Here is a 27,942-nt window from a genome sequence, read left to right on the forward strand (position 1 = left end):
AATTCTTCTGATTGAAAAATTGTGGTCTACCTCTGCATTTATGTTGCTTGAAATATGTTAAGTTGTACCCAACAAGAGCTTATAGAGTCTGGATCAAGGGATTGGTCCAAAGACAAGCCACTTCTACCTCAGATACTGTGGGCATCTACCCTTCCAACAACTTGATAGGTATCATTCCCTCCTCCCAAGGTTTTTTTATTTTCACAAATTCCAGACACTACATTTGCTTTCTGAGGCAACTGGATCCGTAGCGCAAGCTAGCTCCAATTAGTCCATCCCTCTACTAACTTTGGCAGTGCCAGAGCATCTCACTCCTTTGCATCAGACAGTCATGGCACTATAAACGCTTTCTCTCAACATTGCTCTGCTGGCACGAACTTCAACACCATGATCTCTTCTCCCCATAAATGTATTATGTATTATTGGCACGAGGTCCCTATCCACTTCATTCAGCCTTACAACATGATTGTCCTTTGAGGAATATTTTGTTTCGCTCTAGAGGTATTCTTTACAAATGGAGAATAAATGCTATAATAATTGCAGAAATAAAATTGAACTTTCATCTCCGACTTTAGTACACTAGTGTCTGTGTCTCTCGAATCTCCATGATGTCTGTCATTTGACACATATATGTAGATCGTCCTCTTAATTTTCTTCGTCTGGATGTTTCTTAGCTAACTTAATGTTTAGAAGGAATTATTTTTGTCACCGAATTTTTCGCCACTTGCTATTACTTTTTGTAAGTATTACAAGTATTCTAAAAAGATTCTGAAATAATGAAAACATTTGTGAATGCACCTTTCCACATTAAGGAGAAAGCAGATACATTCCAGGATGTAAACGGCAGAGTAGGATTCATTAGCAAAATGTTTGATCCCCTATTTTTCAATTGTGGTATTTTTTAACCTTTTGTGTGGCTGGCTGACCAGATTTATATATATGTCCATGTATCAAATCCATTCATTTTTGGCATGTGGTCATTTTTAAAAAATCAGTTTGTTTTTGAGCTTTTCAGTATTTTGACAGTAGGTCTTTCATATATAGCATTATACAGATTCATCTTTATACAACAGGTCAAACAAGAACAGGTGGTCAGTGCGTAAAGGTTGACTGGTATCTCTCATGTTCTTCAGTATGATAGACATTGGTACATAGCGACTGGTCATCAGAGACATTCATGCATTGTCAGAGGCTTATACTTTTTCTATGATTTTAGAGATCTGTGCCTATCATTACTACAACTAGTTATAATCATTGTAGCAGATTGCATTAGGGAGGCGGATAATAACATTACAGGGACAACCTAATTTATAACGGGTGTTAGCTAACAGATCTCGAGCATTCGTCCCAACCCGGTCGCCTTCTGTTATCAATTCTTGCAAGGGTCACTTTAATATTTACTTGCTCAGTAACCTTGCCTGGAGGTGTTTATGCAGCAAATGCCCACTGTTCTCGCCTTGCCTGCCATATCAGGGTTTGTTTTGTTGCTCATTTGTGTCTTCCTGATCAGGCGTGTGTGAATCCCCACTGATAGCGTTGGACATGTGCGTTAATTCAGTCAGCATCGCATCCCAGTTTGCTGCTATTTGGATTTTATGTATACCCATGGGATCTTCTCTATGGAGTGCCACACTTTCTGCTCTTGCCCATGCAAGCATAGACTGTCACCATGCTAGTGCGTGGGAGGTGTCTGTGCCTACCATTTCCTGGTAATTAGCCTCTTGACCACTATCATGCCTTGGTCTAGGAATCGAGAGGTTACTTTGGTGCTCCGGTGCCTCTGATATAAATGCAGAATGTATGTGTACCATTCAAATGTAATTATGCGCTCCGTACACATAGCCAGTGTGATCGCTACGTCTGTCCAGTACGTTTGTAAGAAGGGGCATCCCCAGAGCATGTGTAACAGGTCTGCATCTGCGAGGGTGCAGCACGTACAAGTGGCATCTGGCCGTTGTAAGATATGCCCTTAGTGTAATGTAGCACTGAATCTGGCTGCGCACTGGGCTCTCTAGCACTGAGGTCCACTCTCATCTGTGAGCGGGAGGCTCATGTCCTGTTCCCAATAATTTTGAAGTGAAGCCAAGTCGATTGCAGTATGTTGCCGCAGTGAGGTTGCGAACCACCGCGTGAGATGTCTACTCTGTCTCATAACATGTATATATTGCATAGTGAGGTTAGTTTGCAGCTCCCTTGTTAAGTCGCTCCACCTAGCCAGGAGGGCAGTTATCAATGTCAGAGGTAATAGAAACTCTCCTGGGGGTAACTCTTCGTCCTGTACTAGTGTCAATCAAGGGATTAGCGTGCCATCCTGATATAAATCTCCCATGGTTTGGATCCCTGCCTCGTGCCAATTTCATAGCCCCGTTTTGGTAACAGTCCTGTGATCCTTGGGTGTTCCTTCTAAGGGTAATGCTGGTGCATACGGTACAACACTTCGGGTTAAATATAGACTTATGCAAAAGCATCTATATGCCACTGCGAGCAGCAGCGGTTTTGGCTTTCTGGTTCTCGTGTTAGGGTTAAAGGTCACAATCATCTGTGAGACTGTGTAGGGCGGGCTTATTGACGCAGTATCATCGCATTGCCGATCGGCCAACCATCTAGCGATCCATTGCAGTTGCACAGCCAGGTAATATTGTTCAAAGTTTGGGGCTGCAAGGCCTCCCTGGTGTATTGGCAGATATCATTTCTTGATTGCTACCCGGTGTCAAGTGTTTCCCCACATAAAGTCTGAGTAGTCTCTCCAATGATTAGAAAAAGGAGGGGGAGATGTAAATCGGCACGTTCGTAAAATAATAAAGGAACTGAGAGAGAACCACCATTTTAACCAGAGCTACTCTGCCAGCCACTGCCAGTGGAAGAGTGCTCCAGAATAACATCTGGGAACGGATTGCAGTGTGTGCTCTGCCCAATTTACCCTCAATTAGATCCGCAGGTTGTCTATATATCCTTATACCCAGATATAGGAAAGTGTCTGCCCACAATTGCACTTGTACCCCATTGAGGATGTACTCCGGGTCTTGATTCGTTGCACTGAAAGGGTAGAGGCAGGACTTGGCAGCGTTTACTTTCAGTCCTGATAGGGCGTCAAAATCCTTAAGAATTTGTGCTAGCTGATGAATTCTTCCAGTGTCTTTGACATATACCAGTAAGTCATCTGCGTATAATGACGCTGTGTGTGCGCGCCATCGCCCAGCGGTATGCCCTCCTCTAGCTTAGCGCGGATTGTCTCTGCTAGTGGCTCTATGGCCAGCGAGGAGGGGTGGGGAGGACAGGGGCACCCCTGCCTAGTTACCCTCTGCAATAGTGCCTTTTCCAATATATAGGGACCCACCCTTACCTGGACCGACAGCTGTGTATAGCATTCGAGCCAGTTGGAGTAGCACCGGGCCTAGCTTATATCTTTCTAACACTGCGAATAAAAACTCCCATTCAAGAGAGTTGAACGCTTTTTCAAAGTCTAATGTCAAGCATCCTGCTCGTGGCCATTGTGGAGGAGCGTCCGTCGCAATTATGAATAGGTGCCGTATATTCAGGGAAGTACTTCGGGTGGAAACAAAGCCATTTTGATCGCTGTGGACTAGAGATGGGACCACCTGTGCTAGCCGTTCTGCTAAGACTTTCGACAATATTTTATAGTCTACATTTAGTAGAGCTAAGGACCTGTAAGAGCCCATGTCTTTGGGGTCTTTATCTGGTTTGAGCAATGACACAAAATTAGCCTCACACAAGGAGGGAGGGAGTCTCTGTTCACTCAGAGCTGTGGTGTAGACAGTGTGCAGGTGTGGGGCTGGTGATGACGAGTTTGCTTCGTAGCATTCTGCTGGGAAGCCATCTGACCCTGGCGTATAAGCCATGCTAATAGTCGGCCTGCTTTGTCTGCTGCAGAGTGTGTACGCACAGTGTGTGCCATATAATTATGGCAACAGAGCCTTTCTGAAAGGTCCGCATGTTCTGCTCGCAGTTCTTTTAATCTCTTTGCATCCCTCGTGTTAATCCCTGCTTTTTTTCATGTTGCAGTAACTGCCACTCTATGGTGTTAAGTGAATTAGTCAGTTGCTTTCTGTTGTTCCTGGGGGTCCCCAAGCAGTGACCTCTCGCCGTCACTTTGAAAGCATCCCATTCCAACAGCTCATCACCTGTTGTAGCTTTGTTAGTCTCAAAGTATTCCAGAATTGCGATCCCTAGTGAGGATCCTAATGCCTGATCTTCCTGCGCTGCTGCTTAAAGCCGCCATTTGGGAATTGGGAGAGGGCCTTCGTCCCAGGTGAGTGTTAATAATTGTGGATTATGATCTGAGTGTGTGCGTCCTGAATATTCTGTCTTCTTTATGAGCATGGAAAGGACATGTGATCCAACCACACGGTCTAGCTTAACATGTAGCCTGTGTACAGCCGAGTAAAGCGAGTAAATTCGGGCATTGGGGTGGCGGGAGCGCCCTATGTCTGTCAGTGACCAGTGCTCTAGCCATTTCTTTAAGCCCTGTGCATTCGATACTGCAGTGGTTCTCATCAGGGGCGGGAACGACCTATCTAGGTCTACGTTAAGCGCCAAATTAAAGTCTCCCCTATTAGCCACGGTATACCACTCCATTTAGCCAATACTCTTTTAAGTTTGTCTAGAAAGGAGGGTTGGTCTACGTTAGGTGCATAAATAGAGCCTATGAGCAGCGTTTGGCCATTTAGTCTATCTTGTACCAGTACATACCTGCCTTCTGGGTCTGCTAATGTCTCCTCTACGGCATATGGAATCCCTGCTTTTATCCATATAAGGACCCCGCGGGCTTGAGAGGAATTGTTAGTGCCAAATACTTGCACCCTCCACTGTCTGCATTGTCTATCTAGTTCCGCTTGGGTCAGGTGCGTTTCCTACAGCAGGGCTATATTTGAGGATCTGCGCTGTAGATAGGAGAATATTGAGTAATGGTGCGTGCATTCCCCTTACATTCCATGTAATGATGTTAACTTGCGTCATGTGTCAATAGCGTGTCCCTCATAGTGTGTGATGACTGATGGGCGACAGGGGGTCAGGTCTCTTTGGAAGCTCTCTGAAATGTCCAAACTAACATAATGGGTGTTTTAACTGTGTTGTGCATAACTGTATGAGGGTGAATTCTCGAGTGATATTTGGCCAAACTGGGACAGAAAGTAGGTATTTTCTTGTCTAACCATCCAAACCTGCCTCTGCTAGGTTGTGTATTTCTTGTCTGGAGTTTGAGTGACCGGGGCTGGGGAAATTCCCGGCGACAGAGTGAGTCAGCACAGGGCTGAATAGATAGATCTCCATGTAGATGGGTGGGAGGAGTTGCACCTGGGACCTGAATAGGCCTGTGCTTTCCCGCCACAATGCTGGCTCCACCTCCTGTGGTGCGTCTGATGGCCCTGGCCTACACTATCAAAGGAAAGAAGGGGTCTTGTCAACAAAGTGCTCCAGGACTGACCAGAACTGGTTTGGACTAGGCAAAGGCCTCTCTGCCTTCAGAGAACAAAGAGAGACTGTGTATAAAAAGGGGGACCCAGACCTTTAGATCACTTAGGGAAACAAGAAGATACCTTTGCTGAGGAGTGGAACCAGAGAGACTGAGGAGAGACTATCCCTAAGCTTGAGGGATTGGCCTGCAGTGGTTGCCTGACTGCCAAAGAGAGGAGAAAAGTATCTTTGTGTACTTTATTCAACTTGTGAAGGATCTCCAAGGGTTTGAGAAAAGAGTTCCCTCCTGCTGAAGTCTCAGGGACAACAGACTTCACCCACCAGCTCCAAAAGAGTTCTTTGGAAGTGCCTGCTGTTATGCGAGGCTTTCAGAGGGACTGCATGTCGCAAGGAGCTGGAAGCGCGACTCGCGAGCAAGAAGCGTGTCGCCGAACTGCCAGTTCACAACACAAAGCGCCTCACATCACCGGAGAAGAGGATCGACATCTCAGCAGACGCCGCCGCCGCATCACCGGGACGCGTGTCGCAGAAGAATCATTGAGTTATCACAGGTCCACCGAAGCACCTCGCATCGCCTGGGGAGAGGATCGACATCACCACAGACACCGCCGCATCTCCGGGAAGCGTGTCGCAGGGCCTGTCACGGCTCATCGCCGGAGAAGAGGATTGACGTCGCAGAAGATGCTGCCGCATCACCGGGAAGAGTGTCACGGGGCCTGTCGCGGCTCGCATCGCTGTGGAAGCAACTCGCTTCGCCAGGGGAGACGATCGATGTCGTAGCAGATGCCGCCGGATCACTGGGAAGCGTGTCGCAGGGACTGTCGCGGCTCGCATCGTGTGGAAGCATCTCGCATCGTCGGAGAAGATCGACTTCGCAGCAGACGCCGCCTCATCACCGGGAAGCGTGTCGCATCAAGAAGAAAGTGCCATCTTTGTTTCTTTGCACCAGATCTTCAACGCATCACTGTCCTTGCAACACTTTTGTTGTCTTGCATTACGCATCTTAAGGTACATTGAACTTTGAGTGTCGCATTTACCATCTTAAGAGAACTAAGCTAATTCTACCATTTTAAGTACAGTATTGTGGATTTTTGTCGTTTGTGGTCTTGTGTTAAATCTATATAAAAGATACTTATTTTTATAATACAACCTGTCTGTCACTTGATTACTGTATGTGTTCCCAAATGCTTTACACACTGCCTCTGAGGTAAACCTGTCTGCTCGTACCAAGCTACCAAGGGGGTGAGCAGGGGTTATTTTAGGAGTGTACCCCCTTACCCTGACTAGGCCCAAGTTTCCCTATTTGTCAAAGGTATCTACCTCTGCCAACTAGAGACCCACAAATCTAACAGTATGTTTTGTTGCTTTCAGTACAGCTTTCTACACCCTATTTGTGCGGTGTTGTGCATCACATTAAAATGGGACTGAGCGCCGGCTTGTGTCCTGTACTACGGGTGGGAGGGTGATTAATCATCAGAGATTGGTTCCTGTACAGCTCTGCATTGGGTCGGAGCCAGTGCGGGAATGGATATATTGTGAAGAAGTGACTGAGTGTCCCCTATGGGAGGCTGTGGGTTGCGGTCATTAAGTCGCCTGTAATACTTTGCAAATGCCTCCGCGAACCTGGTGGCTGTCTTAACTACAGACCCCTGCGAAAGAAACAATTGATGGACGGAGTGCTGGACAATGCAAACATTCATCCCCAGTCACAAGGATCTGGGTTAAATCAATCATTCTTTTGCTCACCACACCACCCCAGTTTAGACCCAGCCGTGTGCAAATCAGTCTTGACCCTGTTCCTTGTGGGAAAAGTCCAGCCTGAACTGCCGAACCAGGTCCTCCCTGGACCGGAAACCAACATCCTGGGACCAGTTACAGGGCATCACCCTTCATCAGCCAGGCTAGCTTGAATCCAGTGGTGTAGTGAGCACAGGACCCACATCTGGGCATACCCTTCCCACTTAGGGCAACATATGCCAAAGAAACAATTGATGGACGGAATGCTGGACAATACAAACATTCACCCCCAGTCACAAGATTCTGGGTTAAATCCATCATTGTTTTGCTCACCACCCCACCCCAGTTTGGACCTAGCCATATGCAATTCAGTCTTGACCTTGTTCCTTGTGGGTACAGTCTAGCCCGAACTGCCAAGCCAGGTCCTCCCTGGACTGGAAACAAATGACCCAGTCATTCCCAATCTCTGGGTCAAACGGGAGGCCAAATTGCAGGTTACTGTGTTCATAAACCCGTTGAGTGGTCGTCCTCCAGCAACAGCATGCTTCACATTGGAGCAGTTGCCGTAATGCAGTTGTACCTATGTCAAAGTGTCAGGTGAGTATCTCCATGGGCTCACTGGTCAACCTCAACTCATTGTCAAGTATGCTGGTCTCTAGGTCTGCAATGTCTTGTTGCCCATCTTTCTTGATATTTGAGATAGCTGCTAGTTCGTCCCCAAATCATGGGTTTACTGGCTGCCCAGAGCGTACCAGGACTTTTTACAGACCCAGTAATGGTGTCAAAGTAAGAGGTGAGCTCATCATCTAGGTGTTCCGTCTGTTTCTCCTCTACCAAGAACCATGCGTTGAGATGCCACTTTGAGCAAGTAGAAGAAGCAGGCGTGCCTAAGTGGAGGAATTGTGGAGAATGGTCAGAAATGCCGGGGGAGCATCGACACACCCATTGTGGCAGAGATGTCTATCGCTTGTAGAAAGACCTACTCGATTTGGGACATCCACACAGTTGAGGCCGACAAGTGGGAATAAGCCTTTTTGCACAGATGCCATGTCCTCCAACCATCACAGAGGCCCATCGAAGTCAACCAATCATTAAGAGCGTGAGATCGGGCCAGTCAATCACGAGATAACGGACAGATATGTCAAGGAGCGGATCAATAAGCGTGTTAGTCACCCCCAATGAGCAATGATCCGTCGACCAAGTCTGATACTATCCAAGTCAGGTTGCGGAAAGTGTGTGTGGGTAAATGTGGGGGGAACGTACACGCTGAAAATATTGTAGTGCTTCCCCTCTTGGCCACCCGACAACCCACGGATCTGTTTAAGGGATCATGGTGGATCTGCGTCACCACAAGTTGAAAGTGTTTGTGTATATGGATCGCCGTGCCCCTGAACCCCCTGGTAAAGCCTGAATAGAAGACATAATTGTAACCGAATCAGCCCAGAAAGGTGCATTTCATGCCCAGGAGATGGGTCTCTTGCATTTACACTAAACCGGGGGAATGGCGGGGTATGAATTTAAGGACCATTGTCTGCTTGATGCAGTCTACCAGACCATTGACATTCCAGGAGTTAAGGCTACGGTCCATCATTCAGTCGGTTGTGATGAGTACTGTACGTGCATTGGAGGAAGACCAGGCAGGGCACTCACAGAGAGGGGTGGCATCCAGAAGCAGAAAACACAAAGTGGTGGAAGGGGACTACAAAAGGAAGGAAAATAATCAAGCAGGGTTTGATCAACCACAGCCCACAACAGGACCCCCAACTCCCCTCCTCGCCACACCTCCACTCGAAAGCATCTTTGCCCAAAAACATTCCCAAACAGTTATAAAGCATATATAACAAGGGTCTTCAAAGAGGGCCTCTTCCAATTGAAAGGACAAGCTTGAAGGATGTGAATATAAGCAGACACCCTGAATCAAGGGTAGATGCAAGTCATTGTGAAGAAGTCGAAGAGTTATGGTGGAACAGCAAGGGAGGATGGATCTTCAGACACCGCCTCGTCATTCAAAATGGGGGAATCACAGGGAAGTCGGCTGGTGGCAACGTCCCTTGGATGAGGTTGCGACCAAGGATGTTCGTAGTCAGAGGATGCCGGGTACCAAGCACAGCCTCCTCTTCTACCCCTCAATTTGTGGCGTGGACGAGAGGCGGAAGGTGCCACTGCTGGTTTTGAAGGGTGTGAGGTGCCTGGTCCCTCCCAAAGAGTCATGGCTGTGAAGGGTTCTTTGTTCCGTGGCCCACTCCGCCTCCAGGATGCCGAAGAAGTAAGTGCGGAGGCCTGCACCACCCGCCGTGTGGCAGGGAAGAGCAACATATAGGGAACGGACATGGCTTGAAGTTTTTGCTTCACAGCGTTGAAGGATTTCGTTGAAGCTGGGTTGCACTATTGTAATCGGGGAATACCATGATGCACATAGATTTGAAATCGAGGGTTGCCTGGGTGTGTTCCTTGCACAGAACTAGTCACGGTAGTTGAGTATTCGTTTGATCAGTGGACGAGGGGAAGTGCTGGTGGGGGGGTTCTGTGTCAGTGAATGATGGACTTTTTCCACCACGAACCATTGGGAGAGGGCCCCTCGGGCATCCAGGATTTGAGCCATTTCTCCACAAAGATTGGGGGGTAGGGTGTCTTGACACCTTCAGGGAAGCCCACCAAGCAGTGGTTATATCGACTGTATCTGTTTTCGGCGTCTTCCACTCAGACTTCAAGAGTGCAGACCGTGTTTTGCAAAGCGGATATTTTGTTTTTCATGTCTGAGCCATCTCGAGGGTGGATATGACTCTCATCCTCTGTCACCCGGCCGCAACATTCCAGAGGTCTTTTCATAGAAGTGCTAAGTCAATCCCAACCCTCCCTATTTTGGTCTCTATAGTTAATTTGGTGGCCTGGATGGCTTGGAGGTTATATTGCACAATGGAGGGAAAAACGGTGGTCTGTGAGGAATTAACCCAGCAGACTTCGTCTGGAAGTCGGGAGCCGGCGTGGCAAACCTGTCTATTTTGGTTTGGGAGTTTGGGACAGGTTTGTCTTTCCCCCTCCAAGTTGCAGAGGGTTTTGGGATGATTGAAGGTCACTGGTGGGCAGTGACTTTTGACGTTCACAACCCAGTTTGGTGCATAATAAGGGTGAGGGGGGTTAGAGCTGGGTCACTCCTAACCTGCTTACCCCACCGCCAGAGCAGCACGAGCAGTTGGGAAAGGAAGACCATAGGTGGCGGGTGGAGTGTTCATGCCAGTGAGGAAGGGATCACCCTATAGAGGTATTTCATCAAAAAGTGTCGACCCGTTGTTTGCAGGTCAACAAAGGGTTGCACAGCCTGATACACTAGTGTTCAATATTATATACTTAAACCAAAAGTATTCCAAAGTTCATCCTTTTTAATCTCCAATTTTTAGTCACAGTTCCTCAATCACGTCAAAGGCTCGAAATTCCAATTGCTTGTGCGCGTTACATATTCCAAAATTGCCCATCCAGGCCTATTCCAGAACACTTGACAAAATTCAGAGTTCTCCAAAGTCCAATTACTACACCCAATGCATTTCGGTTCTTTCAACCTCCAGGGGTATCTATAGTATATGAAAAGTACATCTGTCAACCACTGAGCCATCTGAAAAGTCACTTAATCAACAACATCCTTTTTAACATGAATTTTTTTTTAAAAAAGTTAACCTAAAAACAATTGTGAATCTCTGCCTCACCATACCAACTCATGTGACAACAACATAGCATGAAAACAAAATAAACTATTACCTTTACAATGATAAATATCCCAAAAATACCCTTATGTAAATGACTCCCCATTCCAATACTTGAAATATGCACGCATGCGTTGTATGTAAACTCACCCCCACACCCCAAGCTGATAAATACTCCCATATTCATTGATAATCACACTTGCATGCCGGTTGTTATCACAACTTTAAAGCATCTAGCTCTTCCCATACACACTCAGGCTAATTACCCCTTTTCAAAACACATTCTGCTGGATTATGTGCGCATATACTGTATATAAACTCCCCCCTCATCAATGCTCCTGCATTCATATATCAACACCCCTACATACCTTTTGTAATTACTGCTTTAAAGGGCCTTGCTCTTCCCATGCACGCTTCAACTGACTAAATGACCAAACTGTGCAAACTCACAAACTTAAAAAGTGACGTTCACTTCCACACACTTGGTACCAACGTGTTACGTTCACGTATCCCCGCCCCACCAAATCTGTGCACATTTAAAGCAACACCACCCTTGTATACGTAATGTAGCGAAAACCTTGCTCGTAATGCATGTCCCTCATTAACCAAGACAAAGAATGCATAAAAGAAATATGAAAAATAGTGATAGAGAAATAGTGATAGAAAAATCCAATGCTTAAGCCCACATAATTTCACATGATGACTTTTGTCCAGTGATCAAATCTGTGTGATGACTTCTTTGTGTTGATGACTTAAATGAGCAACCTTTGACGTGAAACGCATCCTTCAATAATCTTAATTCTTCATTCGTTGGGGTGCTAGCCAAGGTCGGAACAGTTTTAATATTTGTCACTGATTTGGGTGTGCTCCAGATTACCCATTCATTACCCTATAGAGGCCCATGTGAGTCCAGATCTCTTGGCAGGGCAGAGAAGATCAACTTGGTGCCCGTAGCTTGTCACAAGGTGGCCCGGCACAACACCTCCAAAGGGACTGGGCCGATGTGGGCGGAAAAAACACTATCTGGGCACAGCTAGGAGTTTCAGGGGGCCTAGTCTCAGGCAACAGACAGCCCCAGCCTGTCAGCAGTTGGCAGACGTGATCACATGCGGGCTATCCACCCCGCGGTCTCAGGCTCACCTACTCATCAACAGAGTCCAGGCAGGCTTCACGCGTCCCCTCCATTTGGGGCCCCCTGGAGGGTTCCTCGTGAGCAACAGGGGATCTGCAGTGTCTATCTCGTTGCCACATAGGATGCACCCTCCACAGCTTGGCCTCGCCGTCCAGAGGAGAGTTGGCAGGTCAGGGGCCTTGACTGCAGGGGTCAAGGTCCTGGGAAGCGACCTTGACCCCTGTGTGGCATCGCAACACTGTCCCAGCACGCAAGGAGTGTTCCGCATGTCGGCACCGCTCCCAGCAACAGCCCTGCTCAACCCGATAGCGATCTGCATACGTTGCTATCCGCAGGAGTCAGTCAGCCGGGCACGGTCACCACGGCAGAGGCTGGTCCAGTAACTGGCAGGATACTTGAGCCAGAGACACTGCTCCTCGAAAGGACAGCGCTAAACAGTATAAGGGCCGTTGCTATCATGGTGTAATTCTTGGCATTCTCGAAGTCCATTCGCCCTCAGGTGGGGGAAAAAGACAGAATGAAGCTAATTTCAAGGATTAGGGAAGAGGTACCGGCAGAGTTTCTAAAACACGTCCTCCATCTTGGCTGTCGTCCATGCCCCCAGGGCACAAGTCCTGAAAAAAGAAGTGGGGGAATTAACCTAGATAGGCAGTATGCGCGCAACATCACGGAGCGCGACATCACGGTGCATGACATCGCACATGGCATCACAGGATAGACATCATAGAAAGTGGTATCACAAGCCACGACTTTACAGGAAGTGGCATCACAAGAAGTGAAATGCACGTGTTGATGTAAAGTGCTCTGACACCCTGCATTGGAATGAGTAGGGCTATACAAGAAAAAATAGTGGTACATACATACATTATTTCAACGCTTACTCAGGGGAAGTAAGCTCTATATAAATGCAATTTGCTTTGTGCAAATATTGGGAAAGACCAACACGCCCGATATTCTTACAGTGCATGCATATCTCTTAAACATGGACTGAGCAAAGTGAAAAGCTGCCTCTCTTATGTATGTGTGAAGTGCTAACAAGGTGTGAGCCTTTGTTTACCCTTTGCTTCATTTACATCAGGTGTGAGGCTCCTGACTGCTCCCAGTCAAGAGACTCAAACAAAAGGCGACCTGATGACCCCTCAAATTTGGCCTTTGTTATGGGCCCAGCAGGAGGCGTCCCCGCCTGCACGTTGTTACTTGTTGAAGATGGAAAGCAGACAACGTGCAGGCGCTACTGAAAGTGTCCCGGTGTTTGGAAATTACACCGTGACAAGTTCAGCACAATATTCAGTGGGGCCCAAATTCTTGGCAGGGTGGACGGTGGGTGGACACCGTCCACCCGTGTGTACCCCCGACTCGTGCCCTGTATGCCCCCATTGCTGATGGTTTTTGTGGTGTGTTCTCAGATGGCCACTTGGAACTTCTCTGATCTGGTATTTGTTTCCTATCTTTATTATTTATTTTCTTCCTGTGTATCAAACACCTGGATTTTATCTTCTAACAGTTGTGTGCATACACTACATTCTTTGTAGCCCAACTTTGCATAATGTATTAATGTCATTTAATTCAATGTAAAATTCAGTGTTTTCTCGCAGTCTTTCTACAGTTATGGACGAATAGTGGGTTACATGCTCCGTTTGTTATTTTGGTGTGCATTAGTGGCACAATTCTGGCATATTCAAGTTAATACCACCAACTTGTGTCTTATTTCCTCTGGCAGATTAGAAGACACCATATGAATTGTTTTTAGTCCCTTTACTGGGTAAAATAATGTGTCGCCTAACAGTGTTCCACATGCACCATCCTCACAAAGATGATAGCCATTGCAGCTATCTCACACCTCCAGTAATACTTCTGTATTTCCACCATCCTGCATTACAGTTGCAACTTTCTAGTCCTCTTGCAATGCTGTCATGTCAGAGAACATACTAGTAGGTTTTTCACACTCTTATTTCATATGTAGTGGGTATATGTAGTGATATATTTCTGAAATCTGTCAGCTGCAAGAGCCTTTTTTTCACCTCATCATGCTATATGTTGTACTGTTTAAAAATGTCTTTATTCCAATAGCTCATGTTCTTGTGAACACTAACTGCCTTCACCTTTCGCCTTTCTCGTGTGCCTTGTAGGAGCATAGCTGGACAGCGTTTGTCTTGTGGGTCTTTTTTGTTTTTAGTATTTCCCTATCGGTAACCGACTCCTAGTGATGCCAGTTCCTGCCGAAAATACATTTTTCCTCTGTGGATTGTCTGACTTGTGATTTATTACAGATTTATAGTATTTGCAGTGAGTTTTATACTGATTTTACTGAACCTCTGTGGCAACTAGCCAATAAATGTTTTAAGCTTCCTGTGTTTAAAATGATAAATATTACAACACGTTTGGAATCATTTCTAGATTTTTTCAATACTCCATGCTAAGTACAGAGCATCTGTTGTCGCACTATAGACTGAAAGCCTAGTTTTAAAGAAAGGGGTAATTGAAGCACTGGTGTGTTGTAGTACCATGCATCATATTATGGATATTTACTCTGTTGACACCATGCTACAGACCTGGTTTCTAGTCTTCTATATTTAAGAAATACTTGTATATAGAGTAATAGTTTTCTGACCCTTACTTTTGAATAAAAAGCGCAGGACCACATAACCAAAATTACTTTATAAATATATTAGTAAGTACATGTAAAATTGACAAAAAGGCATGTTAACTGAGATTAACAAATGCCCTCAAGCTTTACAATTTGAATGACAGTGGCTGTACAATTATCATTGGCTTAGCCAGTCATCAAATTAGTTTAGCATGGTGTTTCAGTGTCACCATGTAACAATTGACCTGTAATACAAAATTCACACACTTTGCCTTTATTCCCAATCCGTGAGAGAAACAGATTCAAGATAAGCTGTGGTCCATTGTGGGCTCAAATTTGTTGAAGACCAGATTTACTCCCTATGATCCTACTCAGACACTACACAAATTTGAATCGACTGGTGGTCCTAAGATTTTGAAGGTTATAAAGGCCAATGTGACTTTTTAATTCTAGCCCCAAGAATGTGGAACGATATTCCACTACAGACTGATAGAGGATCACCTTGTGTCCGAGCACTCAAAAAGAAATCCTTAGCAAAAAACTGAAGCAGTGTGCCTGATCTCGGGCAACTATCAAAAGGAAACAGTATTAATTGAGCAAGGGAGTCGGAAAGTGTTGATCATATGCTGTCTTTGAAAAATAAAGACTCTGATTATATCTCATTATGTGGCCCACAACTTTATGAAGTTGCTTTATTAATCAACTTTGAGGCATAATCCATGACATTCCTTACTAGTTTAAAGATATTTGTCTTGGTACAAACGTGGTTCATGGAGACCCGATTTCTCAACATGTTTCTCCTTAGAAGAAAGTTTTCATTACTCTACTTATAAAAAAAGAACTCACAGAAGACTGATATATTTTCACTGCACAACATGCCCTTTTGGAAGAAGTAGTCATGCTTCGCTTGGTGAGGAAGAGATAGAGAATCCATTTTTCACCCAGATGTGTACTACCAGAGCCAGTAAGCTTGCCAATTGAGGTTGTGAGATTCCTAAGGAAAGCCTTGAAATGAATTCTTGTCCTCAATATTTGCTACTAGCACATTTGTCAAATATAAACTACGTTTGTAAAGTATGAACAATGCCTATTTTGTTAAATTGTTCTTATTTTGTTTCCTTTTTTCATAGTTTGGGTGGGGGTCTTTAGGCTACTTGCATCGTTTACTGAATGTATTTTAAAAAAATATTTTGCTGCTTTTTTCAGCTTCATGGATTGGAACTCAGCATGTGAGGGACAATTTTCAAACATTTATGGCCACTTAGAAACAAACGACTATGGCTCTTTTCAAGAAGGTAACACATTACATTTTTTATTTATGTTATTGAGTTAAAACATTTAGTACAGACCGCAAAGCCACAAAGCATATGCTTGGTAGTATCTTGACAGTCTTTGTAAGATTCAGAGAACGTAATTTTAGTGATCAGAAACGTGGATGCTGTTGGTTATCGCACCGCAAAGATATTCGCACGAGAAAGCAAGTATAATTTGTATGGTCTCAAAATAAGTACTATTAAGTGTATTCCCTACATTTCCCAGCATAGTTGAATTGCACCACTATACTGGGAAACATTGCAAAAGTAACTGAAGCAAAGACAGTGACACTAATTTAAGGACTGGGTGTGCATTCAGCCAGCTCTTCTATTCACCCTTCTACTTTGTTTATTTGCTGGGTAAAACTTTCTGAAACTGGCGTAGATCCGTTTTGGTGGTAGCTCGAACATGGGAAAGTACCTTATTATTTGTAAGATTTTTGAAGATACTGTTTTGTTCTGCTATCATGCATGCCCCTTTTCCTTACACCCACATTGCTCCTGGCTTTAAATAGTGCTGTGTCCAGTGAGGGTGTCTGCTAATCCTTTTTTGGCATGCATCTCTCCCTTCAGAATTTTGCACTTTCTACAGAATCTGAACCCGTGAATGAGGGAGAGCTTCAATTAATCTATCCATCAAAAAAAAATTACCTTTGAATACTGGGATATACAGGGACTTGCAATGGAGTTCATTAATCTAGGTCAATAACGGCTTCTGGTACAGGGAATCAAAGCACCACCCATACTGTTCAGTAAGGAGCTTATCTCCCTGATCATATGAACCTCCAATCTTTGAATATTTTGTTTCCGCTGGACATTGTTTGTCTTGTTTTTGGTACAAGGGTGTAACTTTGGTAGCAATCTGCAAAGGTGCAAACTCAACCTGGCAAATAACCATGCTGCCGACACATGCTCCTAGTTGATTTATTTGTGGACTAAAATACAAAGTCAGTTCTTAGAAGTCATTACAAAGTTCTGTAATACTTCATTACTATATGCTTCCTCAAGGAAGCTGCCTGCTTTAGAGCAGAGGTTGAAACTACCTATGCTAGCTCAAGAAAAGACCAAATAAATCATAAGAAAATGTAAGTGGTATTGCTAATCGATACTTCTTCCTACAGATCATTCATCTGTTGAAATATCTGTAGTCATCAAATTAGTTCTGGCAAAATCGTCAGTACCAGCAAAGAGCTCTAGTAGATTGAAAACTGCTTCTGCCAGCATGGAAACAGCTAGGTGGACAAGAAGTGACACTGCCTCTTAAAAGGTGGCAGCTTACACCAATTATGTCAGTTATTTTTACCCCAGATGCCACAGACCTTAGTTAACCCCTTTTCAGGGTTCATGTAAAAAAAAAATCTCCCCACCAGCTTTTATCTCTGCTCTTAATTCAGGAGTAAGGTGGGTGTGTGCCCTGGGGTTTGACCACATGTCAGATTCCTGGTCCTCATGTCCCTAAATGCTCCATAAGGTGCTTGAACAGCAGAGACCAAGCGTCTGGTGCCATGATACTGAGATTGTTTATTTTGGTCCCCCTCAATCTTGGAGACCGATATGAGAAGAAAATGAGAAAGATCCAATGTCCACTAGTGGATTCAGCCATGTGACCGTAAAAGTGAAAGCTCCCCACCAGTCGATCAACATGCTCCAGTTTAATACAAAGTCACCTATGATGACTTGACCAAAGTGGTTTCATCTCCCAAGGGGACAGCTTTAATTTCACTGCCTGTTCAGTGATCTCTGGTGTAAGGCCATGAGTGATGGCGAGTACAAGTTTAGCATTCTAAACTCCCAGAGGTCTGAAACTTTTTTCAGTACTAGAGTTTTCTGAATAAGAACTTCAGCATAGTTACTGATTGTAGACAGCCTCCAAGAGGCCAGTTTACTTAACCCCCTGCCAGTTCAGTGAAAATTACTCCTCGTTTGTTTGGGAAGCTGTGATGCCCTGCCCTTGTACTGGACAGTGATGTAAGCACTTGGAAGTGCTTTGTTGTGTTTTTGTTCAAGATCAAAGCTGTATTTTGATGGCAAGCAGATGTTCAACGCCCACCCTCATTCTGAGTGGGATTGTCTAACACGGTCTTAACACAGGCTGTGCAATGGCTGATAGTTGTTGCAGCTTGATTCTGGTTAAGATACAATGGCCTTTCGACCTGGATCTTTGTTTGGGACATTGCCGGCATTCCTTAGTCATGGGCTTTATAATGTCCAGGCCATGCGTGTAGGATGTGCATTGTGTCTTAGTAGGATGTGTGGCACCAAGGGCAACTGGTGATTCATAGGGTCCAATTAGACCCCATGTGTGTGCTACACAAAATGATGGCTTGCTTTGTGTTGAGGTGGTGGCGTCCACCTTGGACATCTCAGCCTAACATGCACCCTTCCTCTTACATTCCACAGCACCTAATGCATCTGATGAGTTCCTGCTGATTCCTTTAGTCTCAGTGTAAGTTTTATTGGCCTGGATTAAAAACACACATCCACCCTTTTCTGTGTGGTGGCCTCCTACGAAAAGTCATCAGTCAATACACATTTAGTTTCTCTTAGGTCACCACAGAGTATTTGGTTCATAGTTTTATTTTTGACACTGAGGCCAGCTTCAAACCCAGGGTAGGAGGACGCCTACAAGGGAAGAATCTCCCCGCAAATTGCTAACCTCGCTCCAGACTGGGCTTAAGTCTGAGAAATCCTGTAGATCTGCCTAGCTGCCTGCTGTGGAACTGAACTGCCAGCGGGGAGTGACTTAATATCTGGGAAAACATGCACAAGACCCAGAGTAGCACATGGACTAGCCACGATATGAGTTTGCCATAACCTACTGGCCAGGACCAAGCAAGAAAGGGCATTTGGTCTGAGGTTCTGTTTCATCACCTTCAGTGTCAAGTCAGTCAAGAAATGCAGGCCTGTACCCTCCCTACCCTTTTTGTACCTTAATCCCCATTTCTTATGTCCCAAAGGGATCAGAAGACAGTGTGGCTTCACATCCCTATTGAGGGATCTGTTTTTGCTGGCTCAGGGAGTTTTTAATGAATCTGCAACAGTTTAAATCCTCGTTCTAGATGTAGGTTTTTTTTTTTTTTTTTAATAACTTTTTATTTGTCATAGTTTACAATTAATGACATTAATACATTCATACTGTAACATCAATATACAACAATCATCTATATTATATGTCTACATTTTTGTTATATTGAACTCCAGCCCTCCTCTTACCACCCTGAACCCAACTAGTTGTATGGTTCAATGTTGGGTCAAGCCTGCCCTAAGCTGAACAGTTCCCAGTCAGGATGAGTGTCACTAGTGACTGCAGTTTGTTTAATTTTTGTAGGTGTCTTGCAACTGGGAAAAATTGACCAAATGTTGCAGATCCCTAGACTTGCCCTAATGGTAAAGGTAATAGTGGGAGCTGACCCATAATTTCCTTCAGTCCAATGGAAATAAATGGAACCAGGTGGGCCCTTAATTGGTCTCTTAAATAAAGTTGCCTTGACAGTCACTGAACTGACACTGGTTCACCAAGACATCAACACCATAGAAGCACATGAGGCTGTTGATGGGTAGGATCTGAATTGTATGGGTGGTGGGTTTTTGGGCTCTGTATTATTGGGGTGAAACACTTTATGCAAGGCAGGGCTCATTTTAGGAGTGACACCTTTTTTCTACTCATTTGGAAACGTGGTGGTACCCAAGACATGGAGTAGAATCCAGAGTTCCAAACACTAATGTATCCTGCACCCCCAGTTTTACCCTGTTATTTCAGGAACAGGTACAGACAAGTTCCAGGATCACTTGATTAGTTGTTTGTCAGACCCCCACACACGTGCACTTTATCTCTGAAAACTTTGACGTCCTGTAAACTATTTTAAAAATGAAATAATAACTTCGAATTATCCCGAATTGGAAAAAGTTAATGGATTGTGATCAATTTTATGTATTGTATTTTGGAATGTTTAATTAGGTAAAGTGTTTGGTTTGTATTTATTTTGTCCTTTTTGTAATGGTTTTAATTAATCAACAAATAAAAGCAATCAATCAAACTTAGTTTCGTGCTTCATCATCTGATTGCATCCAAGTCCCTAAAAACCAGGATGAGCTTAATATATTACAGGGAGAACTTTTAGATATTGTGGAACGGGGAGTGAGAAGGATAAAAAGGCCTTGAGATACCCCTTTATTCCTTTATTATTCATTGTCACTGTCTCATAGTCGACATGCTTCAGCCTATCACAATGGCCTCTTAGGGCCCTAGGCTTCATCAGGACATTTGAAAAACACAGTTTTAATTCGTTATATATAGTCCTGTCCCTAATATCTGTGAGTACAAGGACAAACTAAAACATATAGTCAAGCTGTCTTACTTTGCCTCATGCGTCGAGCACCTATTAGTGCCTATTAACAATACGACATTAAACAATCAATGGTTCCTGATATTGCCATAGAGATTCTTTTTTGTTTGCCACTCCTCCCCAGTGTTTGACTTGTCCCCTATGGAGCCATGTTAGCACTCTTCATAATCACAGGCTGCACTAGCAACGCCATGGTCTGGTTTTTTTCCTCCTACAAATCACTGTTTCTAAATGTTTGGCTGTTACTTTCACTCTCTGCCTTCACTCGGACTAGTAAGCACTCATCAGGTGCACTGGGTCCTCTCCTCTGTGCAGATAGCATGCATATATTTTTCTTCTTCCCATATTTAAGCCCCCACTTCCAAAATAAAATATCAGTGCGGATTGCCATTCATCGTGAATGGCCTTTCAGTTGCTCAGAATCCTTAAAAACTAATATTACCTAATTTTCTGTATGATTCTTCGACCTGTCACCCTGCTTAACTCCCCTTTTGCTAATCCTTCCTGACATCCTGGGGCCACTGCCAGGCGACTCAAAGTGCTATCCAACTCTGCTATGTGCCTCAAGTCTCCTCTTCAGCAGCCAGGTCTTAGTTATTGATCTTCAAAAATGTGCACTGTCTTCTCCCATTCAAGACAGTCAGATCCCAAGTGTAGGAAGCTGGCTCTTTATGCGATAGATCAATAATCTGATATACCATGTAAAAAGTCCAAGTGTTCCCTTACTAGTGGACAGGGGCTTGCTATGCATTCCCAAAGTGCTCTATTAGGGGGCAGTGTGGCCTAGCAGCCTTAGGCTTAATACAGAGGAGTGCAAGACATTTGCAAATACACACAGTGATTAATAAATCACGCACACGACTCAAGAAGGAGTTCCACACCAATTCATAAAAATAACAAATATCTTTATAAATGTTTAGGCATCAGAGAAGAATCTTTCAGGTAAGTGCATTTTTAAATATAAAATATTTTCACTTTAAAAAGTGGACACAGTGCAATTTCTGAGTCCTGCAATGTTATCCTATTGAAGGAAGAACAAGTTCTGCAAACAGGTACAGTACATAGACTTACAGGACCAGTCTCCAGGAGTTAAGGTGAGTGGTGGGCAAGGTCTAAGGCAGCACCAACAGTACACCACCAGTGGCACTAGGGTGGCAGGTTGCAGGGTGCAAGCCAGCGACGAGAGCCCAATGCGTTTCAATGCGGATTTGTCTCTGTAAAAAGAGGCTGCAGGTTCTGGCTCGGAAGCCAGGATGGCTGAACCAACAGGTGGGCTGAGGCATGTCAATGCGTGGGTACAGAGGGACACCCTTGGTCCTCTTCTCCAAGGCCATGGGGCAACAGGTGCAGAGGTGTCCGATTTGTCTTTACTGGAGCAGTCGCACTCGAGGTGGGCTGTGTGCAGAGGCTCCAGACAATGTCGGGGAGTCCAGGAGGGGGTGAAGTCAGGATGGGCTCAGTGTCTGGAGGGCTGAGGAACCTTTATGGCACCGTTGACGCACTTCAGCTCGGGCTGGAGGCGATGGGTCAGGTGGTTGCTTCTGGTGTTGGGTTTTGGCAGTTCCGGATTCCCCATAGTCGTCTTTGGTTTTCTTAAAATATAGGACCACTGTTCCCGAGAGGTCTTGAGTCTTTTTTGAAGGCAGGCAGTCCTCTCAAGATTTTGGAGGCATACAGCTGCAGGACGAGTTGTTTTTGGCACAGAGTAGTTGGGGAACGGCAGGCAGGTTATCTGTGCTGGGGCCAAGTCAGGGACTTTCTTCAGTCTTCTGCTTTTCCAGTTCTTCATGTCCTCATAGGTCATCAGGATCTCTTTCTCTGGTACCAGGGGCTCCCCTGAATACTGAATGTGGGGGCGTTGGGGCAGTTTAGGGTAGCAGCTAATAGGTTACTGACCTTTGGAGTCACTATGCCCCTTACATGACCGCTTCCTGTGGGAAGTAGGCATACCACTGACCCAGAATTCCTAGGTATGCTATCACAAATATGGTTACCTCTGAAAAATCGTGTTCAACTCGTAGTAGCCCATCTTAGGGGTGGTACTAACCTGGAGGTGGAGCTCTTACCTGACTAGCTAATTTTCCCGCCTATCCAGGTGCCAAAGGGGGCTCTGGACAGGGAGATTGACTTTCTCTTTTGTGAGGGGAGCCAGATTTGCATGCCAAAGGCCGCATGTTCTTTGAAGCTCGCCAGCCAAAGAAGGCTAATCAGCAGGTCATTCTATGGGAGGGGGTGTTACACCCTCTCCCCTGACAGGCCTTTGTTCTGGGCCTCCTGAGAGCAAAGTCCCTCACCCTAGGAGGTCAGAACAGTGTCTCAGAAGGCAGGCTGGCAGTACCCAGTCAGCAAGCACACCAGAGGGCTGGTAGGTTTTCAGGGGACACCTCTAAGGTGCCCTCTGGGTGCATGCAGTATTAAATCCAACACTGGCATCAGTGTTGGTTTACCAGTACAAGATGTTTGATACCAGACAGCCCTATTTTCTGTGAGCAGTCATGTAGCTGGGAAACCTGTTTTCATCAGTGTCCAGTGCATGTTTAAAAATGGCTTCTCTGATTATATGTACTGGGTAATAGGACTGACCAGCACAGGGGCATATTTGCTCATGCAGTTATGCCATCACATTTGATACTAATTACCCTGCCTTAGGGCTGTCGTGACTGCTGTAGGGGTGATTTACTAATATTACATGCAGTTTTAGGGACATGGCTGTGTGACATTTTGTATTTTCACTTTTGTCTGCACCAAGACACGCAGCCTGCAATGGCAGTCTTGCATGTGCTTGGTGAGGGGTCCCTGAGGGGGGTACAGTTTGTGCTGCAGCCCTTAGGGACCCTCTTTAGTACCTCAGGCCCTAGGTAGCAGGGACTTAGAGGGTGCTAATGGTTTTGCCAATTGGGGGAACAATTGTACATTTTTAGCTAAAGAACACATACTGGGGACCTGGTTAGCAGGAACCCAGTAAACTTCAGTCAAACTTGCATCAAGTACCAGACAAAGAAGTAGGGAGGGTGGCGGTTAACCGGGTGGGGAGGGGTAATACTGCAGTAAAAAACTGTTTCCTACACCAAGTCGAATTTTAATCCAAAAGTAAACGCTATAGACCCCCAAAACATTTCTTCTCTCCACCCTGTTCGACAAAATAATTATCTTTGCTTTGAAAATACTCTTTAATCTCCCTAGAGAACAACCCATCTCTTGCCATTGAGCCAGCTGACCATCTAACAGTATATTCACCAGCCTGGTTACCATGGACCGTATGGCAGTGCACGACACCTCCCCTCCTATCTCTCAATCCATTTTCCACAATTGCCTCTCCTAATTTCTGCTCTGCCAACATCCATCTCTTAATCATTCTCAAACCACTCTGCTCGCTAGCACAGCTGAGATCCTTCAGTCTTCTTACACCACGCCCTAACTGTGAACTGCGGGGCAACACCGTCCAACCTTGCTTTTGATTCCTCTGATTCCACCTCCCAAGTCCTCTCCGACACCTGCCCTGACCCTGATGCTTCACGTACCAGATTTATTTGTAAATATGTAACATAGATCTTCTGATAGAGATTTCTAACTTTAGATTCCTCGCTTTAGAATATTTCCAAAGCATGATTCAAATAACAATGAGGAGTACCTCTGTGTGCCGGTAGGCGGTGTCAACAGCTCCGCGTCTACGTTGTCCACGTCGGAAGTGACGTGCACGGTGCCTGTACAGGTGATGCCCTCATGCTCTAAATCAGTTCCTATCATCTGAAAGAAACAGTTAGCTTCGAGGTATATGGACGCTGTAGCTCATATGCTTTAGCATAGATTGCCATCTGGTGTTGGGCTCGGATGTTTGCACTTTATTCGAGGAAGAAGAATTTGTAGTCGCGAGGTGGGTGACTCCTCCTTACGATGATAGTGCGCATGCGCATCGACTCCATCCCCCAGATTGTTTTTTTCCGCCATCGGGTTTGGATGTGTAATGCTGCACTCCGGTTCGGTATCGTCTTCGAACCCTTTCGACGCGCAATCCTTACCACTCTACGGTATTGTTTTTGATTGCGGTTTCCCTTTCGATGCGCATCGTAAAATCCAACAAGTTCGATCGGTAGCTTCGACGCAGGCCATTAGGCCTACCCGCGCATGCCACACCAGCAGGCCACACTAAGTTCCCACACACAGACCTGCACGAGGTCTGTAACCTCTGCCTTTCCCCGTAGCACAAAGAAATCAACTGCGAGGCCTGTCGATCATTCCGATTGAAGAAAAACATTTGTGATAGTTGGGCTCGACGTCACGAGATTCAACCCGGTGCCAGATAACTTCGGAGAAGAGTCTGAATTCCAACAGCCCGGCACGAAGAAGAACAACAAATCTCCGTGTGTGAAGCTGACGACTCTGACATGGAAGACGACTCGAACGTCACTCCGGCTCAACAAACAGTGAGTAATGAGCCCCAAGTGCCCACAAAAACAACAAAGGCTCCGGTATCACCTTCGCCCTCGGGCCCAGGTCGACACCGTGAAAACGTTTCAGATGCCCCGCACTCGGGCCCGGCTATGAAACATAGGGATAAGCATTCCGGCTCGGGATTGAGCCATCCCCATTCCGGTGCCGAACCCACATCTTTGGTACCGAAACCCAAGACCAAGCACGTGCCTGAAGCTTCGAAGCGGACACGAACTAAACCCAAAGCTTCGGAGCCTATACCGGCTAAACCCAAACCTTTGGAGCCGAAACCCACTAAAGACAAAACTTCGGAGCCGAAACCGGCCAAAGAGGTATTCAAAGACACTGTTAGAGCTAGAATACTTACGCCAAGGGTGGATAAAAAATATAAAGCCGCTCCTACAGACCCAGTTTATATCAGAGGCCAGGTACCCTTAGACTCTCTTGTCGTCTCCAATGCACGCAAGAAAGCGAATTCGCAACTACAGGCGACGCCCTTTCTCCTGACAAGGAATCAAAACTTATAGACGCATCAGGCAAAAGAATTGCATCACAAGCTGCTAATCATTGGCGCATTGCCAATGCTCAAGCTCTTTTAGCGCGCTATGATAGAGCTCACTATGACGAGCGAGAAAAACTAATGCAGCATTTACCAGAACAATACAAAACTAAAGCTCACAATCTCATTCAAGAGGGTAAGCTCATCAAACACTTCTATAAAATGCGCCCTCGGTGCGGCTGATACAGCATCTTGTGCCAATAACACCAGCGTCTTACTACGCCGGCACGCTTGGCTTCGTATCTCCGGATTCAAGCAAGGAGTACAATCATCAGTACTTAATCAGCCTTTTGATCAGGAACATCTTTTTGGGCCAACAGTCGATTCTTTATTAGAAAAAATGAAAAAGACGCCGAGACTACCAAGTCCATGGTTGCCTTGCAACTACCTTCTAATAGGGGCTCCTTTCGTCGCTCCTTTTACAGGGGTGGCTCAAAAACAATTGCGTCAGAAAATACCTCCTCCTCTTACAAAAGTCCCAATCAATCTTCCTCCTCCAGAGGATTTTTTCGAGGAGGATACAGCGGAAATAACAATAGGGGAAGAGGCAGCTCCACCCGCACTTCCCCTGCCACCAAACAGTGACTTCCCTCCACTAACCCCCCCGATTATTCCACTCCTGTTGGGGACGTCTCTCACAGTTCTACCTGTCTGGAATTCCATCACAACAGACCAGTGGGTAAGACAAATTATCCAGTATGGTTATTGCCTGGAACTTACCTCCACTCCCCCACATATTCCTCCCAAACATCGTGCAATGTCCTCAGAACATCTAACCCTTCTAAAAAAAGAAAAAAAAAGAAAGAGGTTCTCTCCCTGTTACAAAAACATGCAATAGAATCAGTCCCCTTTACTCATCAGGGCACGGGGGTTTACTCACTTTATTTTCTAATTCCAAAAAAGGACGTCTCTCTCAGGCCAATATTAAACCTCAGACAGCTAAACCTCTACATTCGGTCAGATTATTTCCACATGGTCTCCCTCCAACAGGTGCTCCCATTGCTTCAGCAAGGTGACTTTCTTTCCACTTTGGATCTAAAGGACGCCTACTTCCACATTCCCATTCACCCCGCTCACAAGGAAATATGTCAGGTTTGTGGTGGATGGTCAACACTACCAATTCAAAGTCCTCCCATGCGGGGTAACCACAGCACCCAGAGTTTTCACCAAGTGTCTAGCAAACGTTGCAGCTCACTTAATAAGACAACAGATTCACGTGGTTCTTTATCTTGGACGATTGGCTCATAAAGGCCAACTCAAAACACAGATGTGTTCAACACACCCTCAAGACAATTCAGTTGCTGCATCACTTAGGATTCACTGTAAACCTCACCAAGTCCCATCTCCAGCCCTCCAACAAACAAATATATCTAGGAGCTACAATAGACATTTGCAAAGCTCTAGCATACCCCAACCCAGTCAGGATACGCAACATGCAGGCTCCCAATATCACAATTTCAATGTCAACACTCATTACCAGCTCAAGTGTTTATGCAGTTAATCGGGATGATGGCCTCTTGCATTCTAATGGTCCCTTATGCAAGACTCCAAATGCGTGCTCTACAGGAAAACTTAACACGTCAGTGGAACCAGGCTTAAGGTCTGTTAACAGATCTATTGTTGGTAGACAGCCGCACCCATCGCTCTCTGCAGTGGTGGAACACACAAAACCTTTCCAAAGGGCGGTCGTTTCTCAACCTGGTTCCACAGATAGTGCTAAGAGCAGACATATCGCTCACCGTCTGGAAGGCTCCTCTTCACAATCATACCATTCAGGGCATGTGGACTCGACAACAAATACAGTTCCACATAAACCATCTGGAACTACTGGCAATTTTTCAAGCATTAAAAGCCTTTCAAGTCCATCTAGTCCGCAAAGCTGTCCTAGTCCGTACGGACAACATGACAGCAATGCACTATATACAAAAAACAATGAGGGACACACTCCCTACAGCTCTCGCAACTAGCTCAAAGCATAGCATATGGAGATGGGCCATACCTCAAAAGATACATCTCCTTGTGGAACAACTTCCAGGAGTAGACAATCACATTGCACATCTGCTCAGTCGTCAATGACAACAGATACACAAATGGGAATTACATCTTCAAGTTCTCCTTCCATTTTTTTCACATGTGGGGCTACCCAGAAATAGATCTGTTCGCCACACACCAGAACGCAAAATGCCCAAACTTGGCGTCCAGGTATACGCACCCATTGTCCAAAGGCAATGCGCTATGGATGAACTGGTCAGGAACATTTTATTACGCTTTTCCACCTCTCCCACTCATTCCATTAGTCGAAGCTCCAACAGCATTCCCTCACAAAGATCCTGGTTGCTCCCACATGGGCTCGACAACCTTAGTTCACAACCCTGTTGGAACAATCCGTAGTTTCTCATCAAAAACTACAACTCTCACCCAAGCGTCTCACTCAGAACCATGGAGAGATAAGACATCCAGATCCCAGTCAACTCAACCTTGCAATCTGGCACCTAAGATCATAGAGTTTGGCTACCTTAATCTCCTGCCAGACTGCATGAACATCATTAAAGAGGCTAGATGTCCTACCACAAGAGCATGCTACGCAGCAAAGTGGAAACGGATTTGTAATTCACTGTACAATCAATCAAATCAATCCACTAGATGCTTCCATTCAAAACATCATTTGCTCTCTTACACCTACAACGCTGTAACTTAGCTTACACA

General features: G+C 45.4%; 1 protein-coding gene across 3 annotated transcripts in view; it reads left to right on the forward strand.

The window, feature by feature from the left end:
- TMEM131L (transmembrane 131 like) overlaps positions 1-27,942 on the forward strand; it is a 553,379-nt gene that overhangs the window by 483,001 nt on the left and 42,436 nt on the right. For all 3 annotated transcript variants that reach the window (XM_085641690.1, XM_085641691.1, XM_085641692.1), the window contains one exon: positions 15,794-15,882. In XM_085641690.1, the coding sequence (XP_085497816.1) occupies positions 15,794-15,882 (89 nt within the window). The remainder of the gene's footprint in view (positions 1-15,793; positions 15,883-27,942) is intronic.

This window comes from Triturus cristatus, chromosome 2_2 (assembly GCF_964204655.1).
Source record: "Triturus cristatus chromosome 2_2, aTriCri1.1, whole genome shotgun sequence".
Lineage (NCBI taxonomy): Eukaryota > Metazoa > Chordata > Amphibia > Caudata > Salamandridae > Triturus > Triturus cristatus.